The following is a 24,613-nucleotide window of genomic DNA, read 5'->3' on the forward strand; positions in this document are numbered from 1 at the left end:
TGAAGAGGATAGAGAACAAGATCAATAGGCAAGTGACGTTTGCAAAGAGAAGGAATGGTCTTTTGAAGAAAGCATACGAGCTTTCAGTTCTATGTGATGCAGAGGTTGCTCTCATCATCTTCTCTAATAGAGGCAAGCTGTACGAGTTTTGCAGTAGTTCGAGGTATCTCTCTCTCTCTTTTTGTATATAACACACACAAAATAGATAAACACAAAAGTGTGTTTCCCTTGTCTATAATATTGTATGGGTCTCTCTGATGTGTTGTTGTGTCGTACGTACCTGTTCTATCATCCTTTTAAAACACAAGCAAAGAGGCAATCTTTTAGTTTTTTTGGGATACCCAATTATGTATCATTTTTTAGAGATTGTTTCTTTTTTCTTCTTCATGTTTTTTTTTTTTTTGTGTATTTTCTGATGTTTTCCACTTCTGTTTTCTTTCTATTTCTATCCCTTACATCAAAGTTTTTTTTTGTGTGTTTGCATAATCCCATTTAGCTTATTATTTGTTTGCCTTTCCTTAGGAATTATATCTACTTGTAATTTTTTTTAGTTTTAGCTAAGAACAACCTTGGATCTGATATTGGAGTTTAGGTTTTATTGCTCTGGTAAGTGAATTAATTAGGGTTTCTTCTCTTCAGAGGCTTTTAAGTTTCCACCTTTTTGATTTGGTGTCGTCCAATTCGATCAAATCACTCAATTTTGGGTGTCAGATTCAGAGAGCTCTTAGGGGATTATTTTAGTAACCCCTTAGGGATTCCAATTTTGGTTGAATTGACCCCAATATATCTAATTTATCCATTGGATATATGTACTTGAGAGAGGGATTCATCCTATAACTTTCTGGGTTCTTTAGATCTTCTCTTAAAAAACTCCCAGATCTTGTTGTCAACCCTAGCTAAAAATCTCATTTTTAAAGTTGCCTTTCAACTAGATTTTGAGATTATTACCAAAGTTTTACTGGGGGCACTAGCTAGCTGGACTAAGTAAGTAATGAAATGACTTGAAGTTTTGTTTTTGGGTGTGGGTAGCAGCATGCTTCGGACACTGGAGAGGTACCAAAAGTGCAACTATGGAGCACCAGAACCCAATGTGCCTTCAAGAGAGGCCTTAGCAGTTGTACCCCTTTTCAATTCTCTTTTCAATTTACCTTGAATTTTTCTGCTTAGTTTTTCGGTAAGAGATCCAATGGTTAATGTTGATTTGATATACACTACTGCAGGAACTTAGTAGCCAGCAGGAGTATCTCAAGCTTAAGGAGCGTTATGACGCCTTACAAAGAACCCAAAGGTATACTTAACTAACTAATATATATAACTCCTCCTTAAATTTGCTACTTTACTTGTTTTTATACATGTACACTCTGACAACTGATGATGAGTTTTGAAATAGGAACCTATTGGGAGAAGATCTTGGGCCTCTAAGTTCAAAGGAGCTTGAGTCACTCGAGAGACAGCTTGACTCTTCCTTGAAGCAGATCCGAGCTCTCCGGGTACTACTCTTGTTCATATCATTTTCTCATATCTTTACACCACTGATGCAGCTGGGTCCATATTAGTTAAGATATACCATATGTTAAATCTGTAATTGGGTTTAATTTCTGCAGACACAGTTTATGCTCGACCAGCTCAACGATCTACAGAGTAAGGTAAATACCAATACTCACTCACTCAATATAGCTCCTCTTTTTAATATTCCAAATCTAGCTAGCTAGTATATACAAACCAACAAATTAATTGAACTCAAATATATGTATATATATTTAAATGGCAGGAACGCATGCTGACTGAGACAAATAAAACTCTAAGACTAAGGGTAATTTAATATAACCCACATTCTCGTCAACTATTAATGAATCACACTACTTAACTTTGGTAATTGGTTTGAAACAACAAGTGTGTGTGTGTTATGTACTTGGCAGTTGGCTGATGGGTATCAGATGCCACTCCAGCTAAACCCTAACCCAGAAGATCATGTTGACCACTATGCTCGTCACCATCATCAACAACAACACCAACACTCCCAAGCTTTCTTCCAGCCTCTTGAATGTGAACCCATTCTTCAGATCGGGTAACTTTATATGTTTATATAACCATGCAATTCTTTTAGTCTCTCCTTTGATGGTTTTCTGAGAGGTGATGTTGATGTAATAATTATGGTAAACGATATGGATGGATGGATTGGGCAGGTATCAAGGGCAGCAAGATCATGGAATGGGAGCAGGACCAAGTGTGAATAATTACATGTTGGGTTGGTTACCTTATGATACCAACTCTATTTGAATCTTTCTTAAAATTAATTTTCCTTTTTGACATTTTAAGATGATGATCTCCATGTCTTTTTCTATTTTATTTACCTCTATCAAATGTTTTCTGTCTTGTGTGCATGTGTGTGTGTAATAATGTTTATGCCCCTTTTCTATAATTCAATAATTTTTTCCAACAATTTTGCTTCCCATATATGTTTACCTCACACATAATATATATATATATATATATATATATATATATATATATTGTATTTTGTTTTAAGAATATGCAAAGGCTTTGTGTATATACAGTAAAACCTCTATAAATTAATACTCGATAAATTAATAATCTCTATAAATTAATAAATTTCTCCGGTCCCAAGTTAGGACCAGTGTAATTTTAGACATATTTCGATAAAATAATAAGATAATAATTTTTTTGAAAATCCTTTGTAAATATATGATCCCATCAATATTATAAATTAATAATTAGGTAAAATTTTCAAAATATATGTATATATAGACACATTACTTTTTGTTAGATTTTATTTTTAATATTTTACTATATGAAGAATAGTTAGCATTCTATTTTAATACATAATTATTATTATTTTATTTATAAAATACTAATTATCATGATTAAATCTTATTTTTAAATATTGTTTTGAAAATATTTTCCAAATTAGGAATATCTCTCTATAAATTAATAATTATTAATTTATCGATAAATTAATACCTCTATAAATTAATAGATTTCCATGGTACCAACATTATTAATTTATAGAGGTTTTACTGTATATGTATATATTAACGAAACACAACTCCCACTATCTACACCTGTTGTTGTTGTTTTGGATGTTCATTACTACATACACTGATAATACACAAAGGCTTAGACTTAAGAGGCTCTTGTTTATTACTAATGTGCAAAGTGCAAACCAATACACAAAAAAATTAAGAATTTGTTGTTTATCTCAAGATTCTTTCTAAATAACAAGTAATAACCCACTAAATATTTTATTTTTATATGTAGACCCACCTAATATCATTTTGGGCCATCTCTATACTTTTGTATAGGGCCTATAGAAGAAGACTCATCATCAACATTTGTTCAACTAACCATATTCAGGAAAATAGAAAAGAAAATTCTAAATAATAGGCCTGGCTCATATATTTAGTTTACTGGGTCCTATGCAAAAATAATTTTGAGTTTGACTTCTGAACAAGAAATAATGACATGATTAAGTAATTTAGTACAATTATTTAACTTGATAATAATATGTTAGTCCTTTAAGAGTTGGATTACAAGAAAGGATTAGAGTGAAGATAACAAATGAGTGTAAAGGATGAATCATTGAACTGTGTAAATTTTCAATCTAATCATTTCACAGATCCTTCCTTTTCTCCCAACTCCAAGTAGCCTGAATTGAAAACCCCCCAGCGATAGAGACAGTTTTGTATTTTCATAAAAGCCTTCGGTCTTTTTTGAATCAAATAAATAATAACTTTTATACAAGTCAAATTAAATAGAGAACCGAAATTAAAGGAAAAAAAAAACAAAAAAGAGGAGCAAAACAAGAGAACGACTTCTCTGGTAATATGATTGGGACAAATTTATTACAACAAGTCTGATTAGATAAGAAGAATGGTCTAGTCTAGAAGATAAGACCAAAACCTACGCGTCTTCTCCATACTCGCCACCCCATCGCGTGTGTTCACACGCTCCTTTTTTTTACTTCTTCGTTGCTTTTTCCGTTATCCAAATTCCAAAACACAAACACACGATTCACGATTCTGCTTCTGCATTTCTTTCACAAAAAACAACAAGTCTTTTGCAGAAATTTCGATCCTTTATTGTGTTGTGTGTAAGAGAGAGAGAACTGTTATCGTGTTTAGTTGGCAATCGCCATTAACACACCTTGTTCCACCCAATCAGTTTGCGGCTGTTTTGTTTTTTAGTTTTATCTTCTCGCCTCGGTTTTAGCAAACCTCCCTTTTTTCTTGTGTAGTTATCTTCTTCCTCAAGCAATTTTTGTGTGATCTTTTGGGTTAAAAAAAAGGTTGCAACTTTCTTCATTTTGTTGTTGTGATGATGAGAAGGGTGGAGCGAGATCAACAGCAGCAATCTAGGGTTTTTTACGATCTATCGGCTCTTGTTTTGAATCTTCTCCGTTCACCTCCTATGCCGATTTCTTTCCCCGACGACCAATTCTCCGATCCGCCGCCTAGACTTCGTCCTCCGTCTTCGCATCGTTTCTCGTCTTCTTCGTCTCCTTCTCTGGCGCATATTTCGCCATCTGGGTTCGCGTCGTTGCTGCTTGGTATATCCGTGGCTCTTATGCTCTGTGGATCTGTGACTTTCTTCATCGGGTTTCTATTGATGCCTTGGGTTCTCGCTCTTATCATGGTTTTCTATGTCGCCGGGATCGTCTCCGCCATTTCTATGGTTGGTAGGTCTATTCTCTGTTACGTCTTGACGCCTCCTTCTTCCTCCGGCAAGGAGATTTCTGGTATTTCCCTTTTGAATCTTTTTTTTTGTTTTTAAATTTATATCACAATTTTTTCATTTCAATGTCTCGGATCTGTTTAGGTTTTATCTACAGTTTGCATCTTGATCATTTCAGAATGATTCCACTGGGTATTGTTAGAAATGGAGATTCGAATTAGGCTTTTCTTGAAAAGCAGCAAAGCTAAATGGGAATTTTGTTGAAAACACAAATGTTCGTTCTGTTTTTGTTTCCTCTTGGATCATGATAATGTTTATGCCATCATCATACATTTTCACCTTGCTTTTTCAAACGTGTGCTTGACTTGGTCTTATGAAACTGAACCTATGTGTTTTTGGGTGTTGTTGATTAGCATGTTCTTGCAATAACGGTTTTGTTTTGACCATATGAATCGCAGAATGGAAGCTGTTGTGAAATGATAAACAAGGAGCTTAAAGCATCCGGAAGAAACAGAGCGAGGCAGGACAACAAAAAGAAGAAGAATGGGATTTGGTTATTATTATAAACACATCCTATATAGAGTTTTCCTCTATGTTCTTTATCTTGTAATTTGGGTGGGGATGGGGATAATCATGTGGATATTGGGGGAGTTTCATATATTTTACTTATCCAAAACAGAATTTTCTATTTTACTGTTAGAGATAGAGAAAGGCTTCAGATTTGTGTGTTTCTTTTAATGGATGTTTTCTTTATTATTATGTAACATGATTTCTTAAAGGCTATAATACAAAGATTCTTAGGGATTTTACTGCCTCTATTTCCTGTGATGGCGATCTCTTTTGAGTCTTGTTCTATCATCCAACCCTCCCCTGCTTCTGTCCTCGATAGATACTTCTTAATCTTGGCTCATTCTTTATCTCTTTTAGGATTCCCTTGCAGCTAGATGATTGCTTTTGGTTGGTTCTTGAGTTGAGTCGCAGCTTGTCTTCTTCGTTCTTTTCTATACTCTGTTATTGTAAAACACTTTCAATTCCCTGTCATTGTAGACTCCTTTTGTGTATGCGTGCGTGTGTGTGTGTGTGAATTCCAAGAGAGAGAACTAAAACTATACATTATTATTACATGTTTTAATATTTTAATTGGTGACTACGCTATTGCGCATTTCAATTTCTAATAGTTCTTTTTTTTGTTAAGTAGTGGAAGAAAGATAGTGGAGGTGCCGTGCGGTCAATAGATGTCACGTGTCCTGTCCCGACTTACGTTGTCAAGACAAAACAGAAGGGAACTCCTCTCTACCTAAAAATAAAATAGAGAACTGTAAGCAACAAACATCTTCTTAACTTCTTTCCTTGGAGATAGATAGCGAGAGCGGCGGGGAGGTTAGAGAAGAAGGGAAATGGAGTCGAGTGACGATGTGGAGAATCTTAGCAAAGCCATCGAGAAGCTTCTTGATGAGAAGAGGAAGAGAGAAGCTTCTGGTGACGCATTCATCGAAGACGATGACGATCAGCTTTTGCTCTCTCGGCTTATTTCTCAGGTACTTTGTTTCTTTCCCCCGAGGCTCTGTTTTCTCCTTTCTTGATTAGTCTGATGTTTCCCCCAATCAACTTTTCTGGGTAGAAAGATTGAATCATACCTATTTGAGAAGATACCAATGAGTCTGTGTAAATTGTTCCGCTGTGATGAGTGCTTTGATTTGATTTGATTGGTCTGATCTTACTCGTGAATCAAACAGACACAAAGTTGTTTGTCTTTTGTTGTGAGCTTGTCAAAATATCATAACCAAGCTCCAATTTGTTGGGTTGGATCAGTGAAATGAAGATTAAGTGTCGGTTTGAAATTGTGTCCTGGCTATATATGTAACATTGAACTTATATCTTGTCAACATGATTGTGTTAAAGTCTTTTTTTTTGGTTTCATGTCCTGTTTTGGAATGCGTTGATGACCTATTCCCATTTCAGGGCTGATGAATTTTTGTGTGTAACACAGTTGGAGTCACCAAAGCTGAAGGGAAAAACTCATGGGAAAGCCAAAGAAGCAGAGAAAGAAGAACAATCTCCAGATTCTTCACCACCATCAAAAGGAAAACACGAGGGCAAGAGACATTTGGAAGAGAGTATAGAAGAATTAGCTAAAGACATCAAGGAGGTGAAGAAGCAGAACAGAATTACCCATATTCTGCTCTCGGCTATGATCATCCTGACATTGACTTGGCAGCTCTCTGAGTACTCGATGATTTTCATGTTGAAAGATAGGATTAGCCACCCAGTCAGATCCATTGGGGGTATGCTCAATGGGATGTTCAAAGGTAAGATACGTCCATTCAAGAACCAACTCACGGGGACTTCCACTTCCAAAGATCAAGACAACCATGGGAATGGAACAGACAGTGGACCTCAACTTCAAGTGCCCGAGCTATTGCGAGAATTTGGTTTCGATGACGATGAAGAACGATAACTTTCTTTTGTTTGTTATATGGGAACTGGGTCACCGTCACTATTTTCTTACTTTTCCAATATAGGTAGTCTACGTTTGTACGATCGAATGCAAAGAAAAGAATAGTTGTTTTGTCATATGAAAAAGGGTTTCAACTTTCAAAAGGGAACCATATTCCAAATAAAACATTTGTTTTGTCCTTAAAGCACTTACTAAATCATGGATCAATGCCCGAAGACAAATAGAGTAATCTCAACCAAAGTAACAAAGAGCTCCATTGATTAAAATAAAAACAGACAGCAAATCACCAGAAATAAGCTTTATGTTCCAAATCTAAAACAAACTCGCACCCCAAACTTCCACCGGACTCTTTCTTGGCTTGAAATAATGGTGAATATACCCTTGGCACCACATTCCTCAGGCATAGTTCAACCTGAATATATCATTGAACACGTAGTAGGTTCCCTGATTCGATATCAAATGGAACATCTGGGCACAAAAGACAAGGTATGTCAGGAAACAGGCAAAATCAAAACAAGATTTATGCTACTTTAATTCAGGAATCGAGATGCATATATCAAGTTGACATGAATAATACATCCCACTTTGCTCCGATGCATACATTCCACTAGTTTGATGTTGAGACATAAAAATGATAACAAAGACACAAACCTTTGAAATGAAGAACTAAGAAGCAACGATGCAAACATATTGTTTGGCTTCCTATAGGACATATCTAGTAAAAGAGCCTTCCAAAATTGAAAAGACCAAAAAAGTCTTACAGAAAATGATACACACACCACAAGCATCACAGAACTATATAGAATTGAGACATTTTAATCAGATGCATATCAAAGACTACAAGATCACATTTAAGCATAGTAGACAAAACCCTAGAAGAAGCATTATTCCGATGCTACATTCACGAAGCAGAAGGCGAGAGAGGCTCGACAAGAAGAAATCTATGTTCCAGCAAGAGATGACTCAAGATTACAAGTACGCAAGCATTGGGAGAAAAAAACTCTTTACCATTTTAACCTACACACGGATCTATCAGTGAATGCATCAGGGAGGGTATAAAAATTCGAGAAAATTCCAGATCGTTGAAGCTTCTATTGACTAAATAATATGCATATCAATCTACAGAACAACACTATTTAAACCCTAAGACCCTATCCGTACATGATCGAGAACCAGAAAGACATAGGAGAAACAATCAAAAATCAAAATCGAAGTGATCTAAAATCAAGGGAATGAGATTTTAAGGGGAAAGGAAAAAAAAAAACCTGGCTGAACTTGAGAGCGTGTTGTTCGCCAGCGAGCTGAAGATTACCGGAGACGAAGACGAGCATACCGCCGGCGGGACCAGAAGGCTGACAATCGACGGTGGTGATGTTGTGCTTACACTGCTGGAAAGGGAGGCTGGTGAGCTTAGCGACGATGTTCTGAGAGCCCTGGATCTTCTGGCCTTCGAAGGTCAACATGGATCCTTCTTGGTAGAGAGAAACCAAACCGGGACGATTAGCATCGAAGGTGGAGTAGTAGTGCTCAACGAAAGCCTTGGCAACTGCGTCTGGATCCATCCTCCTCCTCCTCCTCCTCTATCGTCTGTGTCCTCCCTTTTGATTGATCCTTTTTAGCTCTTCCCTTCGTGTGCTTTTGCTTTGCTTTCTCAAGAGGAGAGAGAGAGAAAGATGACCGAGAGATAACTACTGAAAGCAATTATACGGGAAACAATTTGACGATTACTTTTATATGGGCCTTTGGACTTATATTATCTTAGCCCATTAAGACCAAAGTGTTTGTTTATATTTTAAATGGGCCTTTGAAAACAAATGCTTTGGTTTTAAAAGGAAAGTGTATATTGAAAATTGGAGAAAAACCGAGTTAGTTAATATATATATATATATATAAAGTTAACTTTATCTCTCTTCTCCTTCTGCAACATCATCATACACCTCATTTTATTATTTAATTTTTAAAATTAATTATACCATTTTATCATTTAATTTTAAGATTTAAACCTATGTAAATAAATTTTTCAAAAAGGAATATGAAAGGTTTTTTTTATATTATACATTATAAAACTAAAAAGATGATTTGTTTAAAAGTTAAAAAACTTACTAATTATCGATTATACTAAGAAATATATAAATAATAGATTATAGTTTTTAGTGAATGTTTAAAATATATATATATATATATATGATTATATTTACACAATGTAAACCCAAATATAATGGGATTTAACGAGAATAGAAAAGAAAGTAAGAAATTTTGAGAATATAAATCTATGTAATTTATGTCTCACAAAATTTTCTAACATAAATGAGAAAGGTCAGACCGAAACATCAATTCTCATTTTTTAAAAACGTGAAAATAAAAATAATATTTCTTTAAAGGTTTCCAATATGAATTTAACTAATTTTTTCCAATACAACACATATGTTAAACTAATAAACAAAATAAAAAATTAACAATATTTCATAAAAATTGAAAATTGAAATAAAAAACATTATTAAATGAAATAAACTAAATATAAAGTAAATTATACTAATATGTTAAATTTAAAATTGTTCCATATGAAAAACAAAAAAAATATATATATAACATAAAATCAGAAACAAATATATAATAGTATAAAAATGATCATTACGAGATATAATTACGACAAATCCAAAAAAGAATAACATAAAACAAAAAAATAAATTATGACAATATATAAAGAGATAATGTAAACAATTAAAAATATAACAATCCGTCCGAAACCCACAAATCATGTTCAAATTTTATTCCAACATACACAAAATATTAACATCTAGATCTATATTTGGTAGAAATCCTAATAACACACGTTTCTCAAAGATTTTACACCGTACTTCCGTTTACGTTCACACTTCGACTTATACTATACACACTTAATTTCTCAATAACTAATTAGGCTAAAACTCAATAGTTTTTATATAAAAACACAATCTAAGTTTTAAAAAAGTAAAGTATGGTATAGTGAAAAAAATAAGTAGAAAATAAAATACGAATCAATTACTCATAAACAACATAATAAATTCCCGCGCGTAGCGCGAACAACCGACTAGTATATATATAAATAGGAGCTTAGGTTACTTGTGAAATACTTTAGTGTAGTTTATGATTAATGGCCAAACAATTTTGTCACTTTACCAACTACTGCAGCACATCCCAATACAATTATAATTATATTTCTTTTTTTGTAAATAAATTGTTAATTTGTTTTTTTGTTTAGTATTATATAATTGGAGGGTGAGAAGTGAGACCATATATGCCTTTGTTCCCTTCTTGTGGGCCCCTTCTTTTTATTTCCTGCGCCGTTTAGTGTTTTTTTTTCTTATAGAGAGAGAGAGGAGTAAGTTATTTTACCAATCATTTGTTGTATATTTATGTAAATTATTAATGTGTTACTAATAGTAATATTAATGATGTATGTATTTTAACTACTGTAGACATTAAAAAAAAGAGAGAGAATACAGATCTAAACAAGAGAATCTCTCAACTTTGAAGATTTTCTTCTAGAATCGAGTTTACAGGATTTAATTTTTATATGAATTAGAGTATGTATTTTAGGCAGTAGTAGTACATATGCTTAAGATTAAAAAAATGGGGAAGTATGAATGAAATAAATAGAAAAAAAAAGAAAAAGATATATACTACAATAATCAGATAATAGAGAGAGAAGGAAGCAGACATTTGTCTTCCACCATATTCTTCTCATCTTTTCCGATGATAGATTCTTCTTCTTCTTCTACTTCTGCTGCTCCTCTTTGTTTAGTTTCCTTCTCCCATTAGATAATCCACTCAACTCAACTCTCTCCTCTACTCTAGCTTCCTCTGTCCACTTTCTCGCCGCTTTATTCGTTCTCTCTCTCTCTCTCTCTCTCTCTTTCACTTGTTCTTTTCTCTCATCATTTCATCATATCCTTCCTCATCATCATCACACTTGAGAGATTTCTGTAGTATTTTGGAAACCCAAACTCGAGCCAATTATATACTAGGACGAGAGGAGAGCTTGTTTAATTTTTTGTTTCCTGTTTTGGATTTCGAGGAATCTAGCTTTCCAACTTTAAGTTCCTGTTCAAAGTTTCTACCTTTTATTTTTTTTTATTTTTTATTTTCTTTTGTTTTCTTCCTCTTATCTTTCGTCATCTTTGATTAAGTAACCTCTTTGATCTCTCAATTCGAACCCCTTTGGGTTGTCTAATCTGACACGTTCCTCTGTCTTTCTTTCTTTCTTTTTTTTTCTCTCTGCTTGTTTCTGGGAAGGCTACAAAGGGATTTTTTAGAAATAATTCTTGCTTTTGGATTTGAGTGATTCTCTGATTCGTCCCCTTTTGTACAGGATTTGTTGTTTGGTTCTTCTGGGGGTTTGTGCTTCTGTGGGAGCCTCTCTCTGTCTGTTGAATTGAGCTGGTTTTCTAATCACTCTCTGTTTCTTTGGGGCTGATCCTGTTTTCAACTGGTGGATGAGTTTGTTCCATGTCCTAGGGTTTGCTCTGAAGATTGGGCATCTCTTCTGGATGCTATGCTGCTGGTTCGTTTCTTGGTTCGTTGATAATGGGATCGAGGACAAGTCTGGTCTTCTAGTTGGCTCTGTCGGTGATCTCGAGAAGACGAAGATGACTACCATGAAGAAGAAGAACAAGATGTGCTTCTGGAATAGGATCTCCATCAGCGGACTTAAGATCCCAAGTTTCTCTTATCAGTTCCTTGGCTCAGTTAAATTCAACAAGGCTTGGTGGAGGAAGCTTGTGGTGGCTTGGGTCGTCCTCTGGGTCTTGGTCTCCATTTGGACCTTCTGGTACTTTAGCTCTCAAGCTATGGAGAAGAGGAAAGAGACGCTAACTAGTATGTGTGATGAGAGGGCTCGTATGCTACAGGATCAGTTCAACGTTAGCATGAATCATGTTCAAGCCATGTCTATCTTGATTTCCACCTTTCACCATGGCAAGATTCCTTCTGCTATCGATCAGGTTATTCTTCATTTCGCTTCTGCTCAAGTCTCTTCCATTTCTGTTTCGATTGTGTTTACGATATCATCCTCTGGGAATTTTGATTGATGCATGCGATCTAGTCTTGCTTGTACAACATAAGTTGTTCCTACAGTGTAGTATATGAACGATCCTTGTATGATTTGAGGCTTATCTTCAAATTAAGGCAACTTTCTTCATTCAACTTGCTCTAGGATTATTAGTTAAGATACAATTTTGGAGATTTGTTACAGTTTGGTAATATTTAGTCGTCTCAGATAAGTCTTGGTATGTAGCTAACACTTTGTAGCTTGATTCCTGTCTTCTTGAGTATTAGTGAACACTATATTAACAGCAATAAGCTTTTGTGTAGAGAACATTCTCAGAGTACACTGATAGAACTTCCTTTGAGAGGCCTCTCACAAGCGGGGTTGCATATGCTATGAGGGTGCTCCATTCAGAGAGGGAAGAATTTGAGAGGCAACAAGGTTGGAGTATTAGGAGGATGGATTCTCTTGAACAAAACCCAGTTCATAAGGATGAGTATGACCCGGAAGCTTTGGAACCATCCCCTGTTCAAGAGGAGTATGCTCCAGTCATCTTTGCTCAGGACACTGTTTCTCATGTAGTTTCTCTCGATATGCTATCTGGCAAAGTAAGCTCCATTTTATTGTTTTTATGTAGTTCACAATTATGGTCTGCACTCACTCCCCGGTGGACAGAGCTAGTTCATTCAATCTCTGCTTACTGATTAACTTGTTGTGATCATTTTAGTTAAAGTAGACCACTGGTTTATTTAATACTTAATCTCACTGAATTCTCCTTGCCAGGAAGACCGAGAAAATGTGTTACGGGCCAGGAGATCAGGTAAAGGGGTTTTGACAGCTCCTTTTCCATTGCTAAAGACAAATAGACTTGGGGTGATCCTGACATTTGCAGTCTACAAAAGAGATCTCCCTTCAAATGCAACGCCAAAAGAGAGAATTGAGGCTACTAATGGGTGCGTGTAGCATGTCTAAATAAATAACTGGAGTTTGATATTTGACGCAATCATGCATAAGATTTACAGATATTATTTTTGCTCATTGATCTCTTTTTTATTGGCACTGAAGGTATCTTGGTGGAGTGTTTGACATTGAGTCCCTGGTGGAAAACTTGCTTCAGCAGCTGGCTAGCAAGCAAACAATTCTTGTCAATGTATACGATACCACAAATCACTCCCAACCGATTAGCATGTATGGTTCAGATGTGTCTGCTGATGGGTTGGAACGTGTTAGTCTACTAAACTTTGGCGATCCATTTAGAAAGCATGAAATGCGTTGCAGGTACTTGGCCAATTCAGCATATGCCTGCTATTTCTTCTTGTTTGCAAGAATCCAGGTGCTAACCTTCTGTTGGGGACTTCTTCTTCTTTTGTAGGTTTAAGCAGAAACCACCATGGCCAGTGCTATCAATGGTGACATCATTTGGTATCCTTGTAATTGCGTTGCTTGTTGCACATATAATCCATGCAACTGTGAGTCGGATAACCAAAGTTGAAGAAGATTGTCATAAAATGGAGCAGCTCAAGAAAAAGGCTGAAGCAGCAGATGTTGCAAAGTCACAGGTACATACATCATCATCAATCAATAGTTGTCCACAGCATATTAAGCTTTCTTTGTTAGTGAGAAGTGTTGTAATCTAACTTTATTTTTTGTATGCAGTTCCTTGCTACTGTTTCACATGAAATCAGAACTCCAATGAATGGTGTTCTTGGTGAGTATTGAAATGGCCACTATTTTGCCTTCTTCTTTCACCTCTATTCCATAAATGCACATATTTCTCATGTGGACTTTGATTTGGCTTGTAGGAATGTTGCATATGCTTATGGACACAGAATTAGATGTTACGCAACAGGATTATGTTAGGACTGCACAGGCAAGTGGAAAAGCTTTAGTCTCGCTAATAAACGAGGTTTTGGACCAGGCTAAGATTGAATCTGGAAAACTTGAGCTTGAGGACGTGCGGTTTGATTTGAGAGGAATATTAGATGATGTCCTGTCACTCTTCTCTGGGAAGTCCCAACAAAAAGGGGTAGAGGTAAAAAACTATATGATAGTATGATACTTTTTTTTATATGATAGTATGATACTTATGATCTGCAAACCTAGGGCTGTTACTAATATCAAGTCTTTCTTACTGATTTGTTGAGTGTTGCTAATGAACGCAGTTGGCAGTATACATATCTGATCGTGTTCCAGAGATGTTAATTGGTGATCCTGGGAGGTTTAGACAAATACTCACAAATCTTATGGGTAATTCCATTAAGGTAAATTGTTTATTCTTTGCTGATTGTTCCTTGCATCTTAGTCGACTGATAAAAGAAGCTGATCATTTACGAATATCCTGGCAGTTCACTGAGAAAGGACACATCTTTGTAACTGTTCATTTGGTGGAGGAGCTATTTGAATCTATTGATGGAGAGACAGCATCATCTCCAGAAAGTACACTGAGCGGGCTTCCAGTTGCAGACCGGAAGAGGAGCTGGGAAAACTTCAAAGCTTTCAGCTCCAGTGGGCATCGGAGCTTTGAACAATCTCCACCTGATATCAACCTAATCGTTGCAGTTGAAGATACTGGCATAGGGATCCCATTAGAAGCGCAGTCCCGTATTTTTACGCCTTTCATGCAAGTCGGACCATCCATATCCAGGACGCATGGAGGCACAGGAATTGGACTTAGCATAAGCAAATGTCTAGTTGGACTGATGAAGGGAGAAATTGGATTCTCGAGTACTCCCAAGGTCGGGTCCACATTCACATTTACCGCTGTGTTTTCCAATGGCATGCAGCAAACTGAAAGGAAGAACGACCCGCAGAACAACAACCAGCCTATATTCTCGGAATTTCGAGGCATGAAAGCTGTGGTTGTGGACCATCGGCCTGCAAGGGCAAAAGTTTCGTGGTACCATTTTCAGCGCCTGGGAATTCGAGTCGAAGTAGTTCCACGTGTTGAACAGGCTCTACATTATATGAAGATTGGTACTTGCACTGTGAATATGATTCTTATAGAGCAAGAAATATGGAATAGGGAAGCAGATGTGTTCATTAAGAAGCTACAGAAAGAGCCTCTTGTCCTTTCTCCTAAATTGATTTTGCTAGCAAACTCAGTAGAATCGTCAATACCAGATGCTTATTGCACCGGTAGAGATCCTCCAATAGTGATAGTGAAACCATTGAGGGCGAGTATGCTAGCAGCAACTCTGCAAAGGGGATTGGGTATTGGAAACAGGGAACCACCTCAACAGAAGGGACCTCCTGCTTTGATACTCAGAAATCTTCTACTTGGTAGAAAAATTCTAATCGTGGATGATAACAACGTAAATCTCAGAGTGGCAGCAGGAGCTCTGAAAAAGTATGGCGCTGATGTGGTCTGCGCTGAGAGCGGGATAAAGGCAATCTCATTGCTGAAGCCACCCCACGAGTTTGATGCTTGCTTCATGGACATTCAGATGCCAGAAATGGATGGGTATGTCTGATTTTTATACTAGTTTGTGGGAATAAAAAAGTTAAAATAATGTAAAGTAAAAGTTGAGAGATGTTTTTTTTATTTCTTTTTTTGCTGCAGATTTGAGGCTACAAAGAGAATACGGGATATGGAAGAGGAGATAAACAAGAGAATAAAGAATGGGGAGGCTGTGATAGTAGAGAACGGTAACAAAGCAAGCTGGCATCTCCCGGTATTAGCAATGACCGCAGACGTGATACAAGCAACGCATGAGGAATGTCTAAAGTGTGGAATGGATGGGTATGTATCAAAACCCTTTGAAGCAGAGCAGCTGTACCGTGAAGTTTCTCGCTTTTTCGATTCGTCTTCAGATACAGAATCATAAACAATAGAAAAGAAAAGGGATGAGCTGGAGGAAGAAAAGGCGAAGGAAACACAAAAACTCGTGACTCCTTAGCATCTTGAAGTAGTAGTAAGGCCTTTGTTTATACGTATATGTTTCCCCCATCAAAAGATACATGCTTTCACAACTGTTACTAACGACATTGTTTGAAATTGGTATTGCAGGGAAAAATGAAAAACAGATTGACGGTTGCAAAAAGAGTGTATATAGAAAGGCCGGTGTGACCATATTGTGGCCATGGCCAAGAAGTTTAGACCAGTTTCACCTGTAAAGTTATTTTTTATTTTATTTGCTCTTCTCTGATCGGGAGACAAAAAAAAAAAAAAAAAAGAAAAGAACATGTGGTTTGTAGATGAGTAGCACCTAGCTGGAATGGTATCTATTAAGAGTTGGGTTGGACAGGGAAGAGAGCCGTAGTACGTGTGTAAAAGTGTTGTGTGTGTGTGATTTAGGATTCTTGTAATAGAAAAAGTTGCATCGTTTTATCATCATCGTCCAAGGTAGGGAGTGGACATTACTTATACATCATATACATACACTGGCTGCTTTGTGGTATAAAGTTGAAGATAGCTCTTACACTAGAAGATATTGTTTTCTTTCTTTTGTAATTGTATCATCTGTAACAAATCCACCGTCGAAGAAACGAGAGATGATGAAGTGGGTGCTTTTGACTTTTCAAGATTCAATTCAACTAACCAGCGTGCGTTCCCATCTTTGTCCACGTTGGTTGACATGAGAGAGAAGGCTTTTCTCGAGCATTTCAAAGCCCAATAATAGCAGCCAATCAGTGAATTCCACGTAGACCTCACACGTCTCGAGAACCAATCAAAGAATGGCTGTGACGACGTTCGCGGTGAGTTGCTTGCATAAACAAACCGATCTCTTTTAATGTCCGTCGTCGTGAGATACTTTTTTACCTATTAAATATTGAAAGCACCAAGACATCATCATCATTTAAGTCAAACACAAAAAGAAAACGCAAAGACAAAAGGGACGAGTGTTTCTATCTTCGGCTCGCGATCGTCCAATCCCTCTTCGTTTCTAGCATCTCTTCTCCGGCTTAATCATGGTATTTGCCGCGATCTCGAGCTTTGTTGTTGTCGATTTTGAATCATAGCGATTGCTTCTTCCTTTATAGGGATTCATGTGTTCATTGGCTACGATATCAATGATTCACTCTTGTGTTTGAATAATGGAATCATGCCAAATGTGGATCTGTTTTCGAAATTTGAGTCCGATTAGCTGAGTAGCTATTTGTTTTTGACTTAGAAATTCTCTCTTTAAATCTACATGATTTGGGTACCCAAATTGGATGTCTTTGTTGATTGTGATTTGAATAATGATTGATCTAAACATATATGCAATATATTATGATGATTAATTTAATGGGTCGATTTGATCATTTTGGTTGCAGACAACCTCAAAGAGACTCGCAGACAGGAAGATTGAGAAATTCGACAAGAACATTTTAAAGAGAGGATTTGTTCCTGAGACCACCACCAAGAAGGGCAAGGATTACCCAGTTGGCCCCATCCTTCTCGGTTTCTTTGTCTTCGTCGTCATTGGCTCATGTTAGTACTTCTTCCTCTTCTAATTCCACTTCCTAAATTTGGTCTGAATTTGGATTATTGGTTTTCAGATTGGTATTAGATTTATATGACACTAGCTAGTAACAAACATAGTCTGAAATCTCTGAATCATTTGATATTATGTGTATGTGTTTATATTTCCATTAACCTTGAACATATGGCATTGTTACAGCTCTCTTCCAGATCATCAGAACCGCAACTAGCGGAGGCATGGCTTAAACCAAAAAAAAAAAATCACATTCTAGCTGGAGGAAGCAATTCTCAAAATGAATCTCTCTCTTCTTCTCTTCTGACTTGTCTCCTTTTTCCCCTTTATACTGTAGAATCCTTTTAACTTTCCGTTTACTACTTGTTATGAAGAATTTTGAGTCTTTTTCTTAAAAATATCCGACCTTTTACATTCTTGTTCATTTGTCTCAACTTGATTCCCCCATAAGTGACACCAAATACAATTCCCGTCAACACTATTACCTGAGGATTACTCGGCCAAATAGTTGAAAGGGCTACTCGTTGAAAACCCAAGGGATGGATTGGTTGGTAGACACCATGAGGTTTTGCCAACTCTCTTATTTCACAACTTTTTATCCCAAGAATTGAGAGAAGCAATATGATCAAAACATATTTAAGCACAATTCACAAGTAAGTGAACTAAGCAAAATAAGAGTAACAGTTTATACATTATCCGATCCGAGTTTGAATCTATGTGCTTTACATGGTGAACTAATGTGAAAACTTGTTCATTCATGAAGAATCCTTGGATGCTTTCTAAAACAAGAAAAAAGTCAAAAAGTGAATATGACTGGATCAGATAAATAGAGATTAATCCAAGGGTTCTCGGTTGGTTTTGGTGTGTGAACAAAAAGTCGGTTTTTAGTAGTAGAGCAGCTGGAATCAAAAATATGCGCGCTTCAAGTAAGGAATATAATTACAGTAACCTTTAAAACTTTTGTAAACTTTATTAGTAGAAAACATAGTTATTAGATAATGAAAGTTGATGTATGAAGGATTAAAATGAATTAATGGACGGTGACGATAGGCCAAAGGGATTAGTAGAAAAGTATTTCTCGATGGATGGATTTGGATTTGGTGCTGCTTGGTAGGGAGAGACACCACCATGCGGTTGGAGGTAGAAGAACCGCGCAACCGCTTAGTTGATAAAATTCATAGTAAATGATAAGTAGCCGTCATATCTTATATTCTCAATTTACTTGATAAATATTATATAGTATATGATGAATCAAAGAAGGTGAAGACCATAGTGCAAGGTATGTAAATACCTTTTTATCTTTTTACCAATCATATTCATAAACTTTTAACAACAAACATTTCTCAGTTTTACCATCATGTAGTGAATCTTCCTAAAATGTAAGAAGTAAAAGAATAGTTAAGAGGGAAAAGGGAAACACTGAGAGGTTATGATGAGTAAAAAATGATGATGATGATTAGTTCTTTAAGATAATGGTAATTGCAAAAATGTTAGTAAATGGGAAGGGAAATGATTGACCAAAGCATACTTTGATGGGAGATGAGAGGAAAACAAAATGAACCCCAACGCTTTACGACTACTTTTACATTCTCTGTTGAATGATTTTTTCTTTTTTTGTTTTGGTTTGAAAATGTAATTATTACAATCAAAAGAAAAAGATGACCATCTATCCCCCATGGCAAATTATGCACATGCAATTTATTCACATTCGATTCACATTCAATGACTTTCTTACATACAATCTAAAATCATAAACTTTTGTTGGAATCAAGTTATTCACAAGTCTTCTTCTAAACGATATGACTCTCCCAAACAAAGGATTCAATATCTTCTTCTCCTTATTCTCTAGTTAACAAATTTATTTAGTAGAGACGATGAATTCCTCAGTTAATAGCATTAATAAGAATATACATTAAAGTATTAATAGCATTAAGGGATAGACATAATAATTTGTTTTCGTAGTAAGGTCTTGAATGGATGTTGTGGTTGTGGATATTACAAATAAAATTTTCAATAATTCGATACAATTAGTTTAGGATAGACAAGTAACTGATATTTTCAATATATATATATATATATATATATATATATATATATTTGTTTATTTTTTTCTGCATTATTACTAACAATGATTTACTAGTGGTAAATAAAATACGGTTTATAAACAAATTTGTCTGTTGGAATAGTTGTAATTCTAAACTAAATTGTACAAAAGCTAAAAAGACTCAAACAGATGAAGTTGAAAATTTTGCAATTATTTTTTAAAATATTAAAAATTTCATTATGGAGGAAGCCATGATTTAGTATAATTGCAGCAAGACCTCTCAATTATCCTCTTTATCTAAGAAAAAAAGAAAACCACCATAATTATCATCTCTGTTTTATAGTTTATCAAGCACGCGTCTTCTTTCTTTATTTTGTTTGGCAAGCAAAAAAAAAAAAAAAAAAGTATTTGTTTCTAGTTACAACAAAACGAATAATCATGTAGTAAAAAAAAAAAAAAAAAAACGAAGAAAAACCATTATTGTTTGTGAAAAAATGGTAATAGTAATAAAGAAATAAAACGTACATAAGAATAAAGTGAATGATTAAAAAAAAAAAAGGAGAGGGGTAAAAGGGGAAAATAAAAAGAGAGAATAGAGAGGGGAAGGAGGAATAATTGCTACGAAATAATCATATGGGGCCAACTGACCATGGAAAAAGATTAAGCAAAAAAATTAAAAATAAACAATAAAAAGAGAGAAAGAGAAAAAGACAATTCACAGAGAGTGAGAGAAAGAGAGAGAGAGAGAATAATAACAACACACAACAATGGTTTTGGTTTTGTTTTACTAAAGAAAGAGAGAGAGAGAGAGTCTCGGAGAAGAGGACATGGTGGGAGGTTAAAATCTCCAAAACCCCATAGAACTGCTGATGCTAATGATGGCTGCTGGGAGCCATTGATCTCTTTTGCTAGTAAGATATAGAGGTTGCTAAGCTAGCTAATCCTCTCTCTCTCTATCCCTCTTTAATTTTTTGGTTGGGGCATGGACGAAGACCTTGCCATGCTTAGACATCTCATCGGCCAGCTTCAAGAGCTCTTGCACAACAACGGTTCTCCTCCTCCTCTTCCTCTTCTTTCTTCTCCTTCGTCTTCTTCGCCTTCGTTTCTTGTTCTCCACCATCCTCAGTATCACAACGGGTTAACATTTTTCTCTCTCTCTTTTTTTGTGACTAGATCTATGTCTTGGCGATTTCTCTATTTCATTTTTGTATACTGGGGAAACTATTCGTAATGTGTTTCGGTTTAGGTCTTTTTGTTTTGTTTTGTTTTGTTTGCTCCATTTTTGTCTAAGGCATATGTTTCAATTTCTTTTCGTTTATTCCATTTGTGAATCATGCAAATCCCATTTGTGAAGAAAGCTCTGATGATGATTTTCCTTTGTGTGTTTTTTTAAAATTAGCTGAAAGAGGAAATTGATTAGATTCCGATTTGTTCCTATCTTGTTCTTACTATTACAACCACTCCATCACTGTCTCAAATTACCTATATTGTCTGCTTATGTCCCTCCTTGCTTTGATTTTCTTGCCTCGTTTTGGTAAATTTGAAAGCTACCCTTGCTGGCTGCGATGATTACTGTGAATCCTGCTGACTTGTGAGGCCTTCCCTTCTCTTTGTGTTTTGTTGTGCTTCACTCCTACCAGTAGATACAGGCATTTATATATAGTGTTTCCAGTGCTTGGAGGTTATCTATCCTTTTGAGATGGTTTGAGAGCAAGTTTTTGTTTGTTTATTTTTCTCTGGTATACGTCTTTGTGGTTGATTTGAGATCAAGTTACTTGGTTGTAATGATTTCATTATAAAGAAGAATTATGGATTATGTAACTTTTTTTCCTGACAAATGATACGATTCTTGTTATGGCAGATGGTGTTTGCCCTGTATTGAAGAAACTTCTGCTGATGATTGTTGTGATATTGTAATGGCTGCTGGAAAGAGGCCTGGGATACTCAAGATGTTAGAAACTGTCAAGCCTCCCGTCAAACGGACTCGAAAAGAACGTAATCCAGGGAAATCATGCAAGGAAAGAGATGACATTAGTGGAGACATGGACCAAGAAATCTGGCAGGAATTTCCCCAAGATCTCTTTGAAGCTGTCGTTTCCAGGCTACCAATTGCTACATTTTTCCAGTTTCGTGCAGTTTGCCGTAAATGGAATTCTCTGATTGATTCAGATAGCTTCTCCCGATACTGCACCGAGCTTCCTCAGACCATCCCGTGGTTCTACACCATAACCCACGAGAATGTCAACTCGGGACAAGTGTATGATCCTTCTTTGAAGAAATGGCACCATCCGGTTATCCCCTCACTGCCTAAGAAGAGTATTGTTTTGCCAATGGCTTCTGCGGGAGGTCTAGTGTGCTTCCTCGACATTGGTCATCGGAACTTCTATGTGAGCAACCCCCTGACCAAGTCTTTCAGAGAGTTGCCTGCTAGGTCGTTCAAGGTCTGGTCTCGTGTTGCAGTAGGGATGACTCTGAATGGATACTCCACCATTCATGGGTATAAGGTTTTGTGGGTTGGATGTGAAGGAGAGTACGAAGTGTATGATTCCCTGAGTAATGTGTGGACCAAACGAGGGACCATCCCGTCCAACATAAAGCTCCCGGTGTTGCTCAACTTTAAGTCACAGCCAGTGGCTATCCACAGCACACTTTACTTCATGTTAACAGATCCCGAAGGGATATTGTCCTATGACATGGTCTCTGGGAAATGGAAGCAGTTCATCATACCGGGTCCACCAGACCTGAGCGATCACACGCTAGCTGCGTGCGGAGAGCGGCTGATGCTGGTGGGTCTACTGACTAAAAATGCTGCCACATGCGTTTGCATATGGGAGCTGCAGAAGATGACACTGTTGTGGAAGGAGGTTGACAGAATGCCAAACATATGGTGCTTGGAGTTTTACGGAAAGCACATTAGGATGAATTGTCTAGGCAACAAAGGTTGTCTGATATTATTGTCCTTGAGGTCCAGACAGATGAACCGTCTGATTACCTACAATGCTGTTACTAGGGAATGGACCAAGGTCCCTGGCTGCACCGTTCCTCGTGGGAGGAAACGACTTTGGATCGCTTGCGGGACAGCGTTTCATCCCTGCCCTACAGCTAGAGCTTGATGATCTCTTCTCTTGGTTCATTTTTTTCCTTGTTGGCCGTCTTTGAGGTTGTATTGGAACGTTACATTCACACAGGGTTGGTTTGTTTTTGTTGTTTTGTTATATGTTTTTGGTTTTGATTTTCGAGACTGTAATATACACAACTTTCGTGTTGTAATAAATAAACCTGTGAGACTAATCTTTCCATTAAAAAAAGTGACTTATAATTCAGGGGATACTACTGAACAACGGCATCTAAATTGAAGAGAATACAGTACTTAAAACGTTGGATATAAAATAACTTAAATGCAAATATTGTTGATTACATGATGAAGTATATATATATATAGTAAACAGAAAGATGACACATTCTACAGTAAAAGGAGAGGAAAAGAGAGGACACAGAAGAAGATTCTACATTTTGAAAACTGCTTCTTCCAGCTCGACTGCGATTTGGTTTAAGCCATGCCTCCGCTAGTTGCGGTTCTGATGATCTGGAAGAGAGCTGTAACAAAGCCATATAACACGGTTAGCGGATACAGAAACAAATACACATAAAACTTAGCATATCAAATGATTCAGATTCCAGACTATATTTGTTAGTAGCTAGTGTCATATAAAAATGGGACAAAAAAAGATAATGTAGAAGCCAATACTAATCTGGAAACCAATATCCACATTCAGACATAAATCTAGGAGCAAGAAGCCTAACTCAAAGATGCTATTGTAATGCCTTGAAGATAGAGTAGCTTTTGAACAGTTAGGAATCGGAATTAGAAGAGGAAGAGGAAGAAGTACTAACATGAGCCAATGACAACGAAGACAAAGAAACCGAGAAGGATAGGGCCAACTGGGTAATCCTTGCCCTTCTTGGTGGTGGTCTCAGGAACAAATCCTCTCTTTAAAATGTTCTTGTCGAACTTCTCAATCTTCCTGTCCGCGAGTCTCTTTGAGGTTGTCTGCAACCGAAATTATCAGACCAACATAGTCAATAAGCATCACTATACAAAAAACTGCCTCTGCAGAAGATAGGAATGGTTCTAGAATCAAGGGGGATATTAAAATCACAAATTCAAGTATTCATGCAAAATCAAAAAATGAATTGGGAAAGATTTGACCATGCATCCAAATCAAAGCAACAATACATATAGTGTTGTTCGATAACAACTCAGCTATGCCGAACTCATATTTAGATTAAAATGTATAATTTGGCATGATGCGAAATCTCCGATGATTCACCAAAATTCAAAACACAGAGTAAATCATTTGATATACATAGATCGATTGAATCCTCATATAATAAATACTAAACAATACAAATTAAATCAGATCGGAAACGTAATTTAAACAAATGAAAACTGTGAATCTGGAAAGAGAAAGAAAGAAAGCCCCATGGCGATGATTCAATCGAAAAAACAAACAATCATGAGCGAAGAATGAGAATCGTAGCCATTACCATGATTACGTTACGCCGGAGAGGAGAAGAGGGAATTGAAATGAAATGACGATCAAGCCGAAACAACACTTTCACCCTTTTTTTTTTTTTTTTTTTTTTTTTTTCGGTTTTATTGTGTGTTTTTTTTTTACTTGTGTGTATTATTCACCACCTAAAAAGGCGATTCAATATTGCTATTCTCACAACATACATCGTCACAGCCAATCTATGATTGGCTACTGAGACGTATGATGTCTACGTGTCAGTAGATGATTGGATTGTTTCTGAGCCTTAAAAAGAACCATGAGAAGGCTCGAGTTTGAGAAAAAAAAAAAAATCAGACGTGTCATGCGACTCATGCCAAAGTACTTCTCGCCGACGCGTTTCAAAAGTCAAAAGCACAATCCTTTTTTTTGGTTTAAACAAGGTCAAATCAAAATATAAATCCC

At 36.3% G+C, this 24,613-nt stretch overlaps 8 protein-coding genes across 11 annotated transcripts; 6 read left to right on the forward strand and 2 right to left on the reverse strand.

The window, feature by feature from the left end:
* Positions 1 to 6: 6 nt before the first annotated feature.
* Positions 7 to 2,443, forward strand: LOC17898801 (developmental protein SEPALLATA 3). Of its 2 annotated transcripts, none has more exons than XM_023789675.1 (8): positions 7 to 163; positions 1,030 to 1,117; positions 1,221 to 1,288; positions 1,391 to 1,490; positions 1,605 to 1,646; positions 1,772 to 1,813; positions 1,920 to 2,068; positions 2,187 to 2,443. In XM_023789675.1, exons 2-8 carry the CDS (start codon positions 1,034 to 1,036, stop codon positions 2,278 to 2,280), a joined length of 579 nt encoding a protein of 192 aa, XP_023645443.1. In that variant the 5' UTR covers positions 7 to 163; positions 1,030 to 1,033; the 3' UTR covers positions 2,281 to 2,443. The 2 variants fall into 2 exon arrangements, with proteins under 2 accessions (XP_023645443.1, XP_023645442.1); XM_023789674.1 differs by having other exon boundaries at positions 77 to 163; positions 1,030 to 1,114.
* Positions 2,444 to 4,004: 1,561 nt separating this feature from the next.
* On the forward strand, positions 4,005 to 5,496 carry LOC17897306. Its single transcript, XM_006303339.2, has 2 exons — positions 4,005 to 4,756; positions 5,151 to 5,496. The coding sequence occupies exons 1-2, from the start codon at positions 4,336 to 4,338 to the stop codon at positions 5,165 to 5,167; spliced, it is 438 nt and encodes a 145-aa protein (XP_006303401.1). The 5' UTR covers positions 4,005 to 4,335; the 3' UTR covers positions 5,168 to 5,496.
* Positions 5,497 to 5,593: 97 nt separating this feature from the next.
* LOC17898347 lies at positions 5,594 to 7,315 on the forward strand. Of its 2 annotated transcripts, none has more exons than XM_006306438.2 (2): positions 5,594 to 6,230; positions 6,683 to 7,315. In XM_006306438.2, the coding sequence occupies exons 1-2, from the start codon at positions 6,090 to 6,092 to the stop codon at positions 7,148 to 7,150; spliced, it is 609 nt and encodes a 202-aa protein (XP_006306500.1). In that variant the 5' UTR covers positions 5,594 to 6,089; the 3' UTR covers positions 7,151 to 7,315. The 2 variants fall into 2 exon arrangements, with proteins under 2 accessions (XP_006306500.1, XP_023645441.1); XM_023789673.1 differs by having other exon boundaries at positions 6,150 to 6,230; positions 6,655 to 7,315.
* LOC17897406 (nuclear transport factor 2A) lies at positions 7,279 to 8,817 on the reverse strand. Its single transcript, XM_006305722.2, has 2 exons — positions 8,416 to 8,817; positions 7,279 to 7,618 (listed from the first exon to the last, which is right to left on the reverse strand). The coding sequence occupies exons 1-2, from the start codon at positions 8,710 to 8,712 to the stop codon at positions 7,547 to 7,549; spliced, it is 369 nt and encodes a 122-aa protein (XP_006305784.1). The 5' UTR covers positions 8,713 to 8,817; the 3' UTR covers positions 7,279 to 7,546.
* A 1,933-nt stretch (positions 8,818 to 10,750) lies between these two features.
* On the forward strand, positions 10,751 to 16,602 carry LOC17897519 (histidine kinase 3). Of its 2 annotated transcripts, XR_002835468.1 has the most exons (11): positions 10,751 to 12,132; positions 12,503 to 12,784; positions 12,960 to 13,129; positions 13,242 to 13,454; positions 13,549 to 13,735; positions 13,833 to 13,884; positions 13,979 to 14,208; positions 14,339 to 14,437; positions 14,522 to 15,636; positions 15,736 to 16,087; positions 16,183 to 16,602. XR_002835468.1 is itself a non-coding variant. In XM_006303700.2 (10 exons), exons 1-10 carry the CDS (start codon positions 11,626 to 11,628, stop codon positions 15,998 to 16,000), a joined length of 3,120 nt encoding a protein of 1,039 aa, XP_006303762.1. In that variant the 5' UTR covers positions 10,751 to 11,625; the 3' UTR covers positions 16,001 to 16,088. The 2 variants fall into 2 exon arrangements, 1 of the variants encoding a protein (XP_006303762.1); XM_006303700.2 differs by lacking the exon at positions 16,183 to 16,602 and having other exon boundaries at positions 15,736 to 16,088.
* A 335-nt stretch (positions 16,603 to 16,937) lies between these two features.
* On the forward strand, positions 16,938 to 18,015 carry LOC17897818 (stress-associated endoplasmic reticulum protein 2). The gene is made up of 3 exons (XM_006303430.2): positions 16,938 to 17,087; positions 17,433 to 17,589; positions 17,780 to 18,015. Exons 1-3 carry the CDS (start codon positions 17,085 to 17,087, stop codon positions 17,824 to 17,826), a joined length of 207 nt encoding a protein of 68 aa, XP_006303492.1. The 5' UTR covers positions 16,938 to 17,084; the 3' UTR covers positions 17,827 to 18,015.
* A 2,358-nt stretch (positions 18,016 to 20,373) lies between these two features.
* On the forward strand, positions 20,374 to 22,928 carry LOC17899397 (F-box only protein 6). The gene is made up of 2 exons (XM_006305790.2): positions 20,374 to 20,774; positions 21,499 to 22,928. The coding sequence occupies exons 1-2, from the start codon at positions 20,620 to 20,622 to the stop codon at positions 22,748 to 22,750; spliced, it is 1,407 nt and encodes a 468-aa protein (XP_006305852.1). The 5' UTR covers positions 20,374 to 20,619; the 3' UTR covers positions 22,751 to 22,928.
* An 87-nt stretch (positions 22,929 to 23,015) lies between these two features.
* On the reverse strand, positions 23,016 to 24,290 carry LOC111832523 (stress-associated endoplasmic reticulum protein 2). The gene is made up of 3 exons (XM_023789287.1): positions 24,186 to 24,290; positions 23,532 to 23,688; positions 23,016 to 23,234 (listed from the first exon to the last, which is right to left on the reverse strand). The coding sequence occupies exons 1-3, from the start codon at positions 24,186 to 24,188 to the stop codon at positions 23,188 to 23,190; spliced, it is 207 nt and encodes a 68-aa protein (XP_023645055.1). The 5' UTR covers positions 24,189 to 24,290; the 3' UTR covers positions 23,016 to 23,187.
* Between the last annotated feature and the right edge of the window lie 323 nt (positions 24,291 to 24,613).

The sequence above is a fragment of the Capsella rubella genome, unplaced genomic scaffold, assembly GCF_000375325.1.
Source record: "Capsella rubella cultivar Monte Gargano unplaced genomic scaffold, Caprub1_0 scaffold_1, whole genome shotgun sequence".
Taxonomy (NCBI): domain Eukaryota; kingdom Viridiplantae; phylum Streptophyta; class Magnoliopsida; order Brassicales; family Brassicaceae; genus Capsella; species Capsella rubella.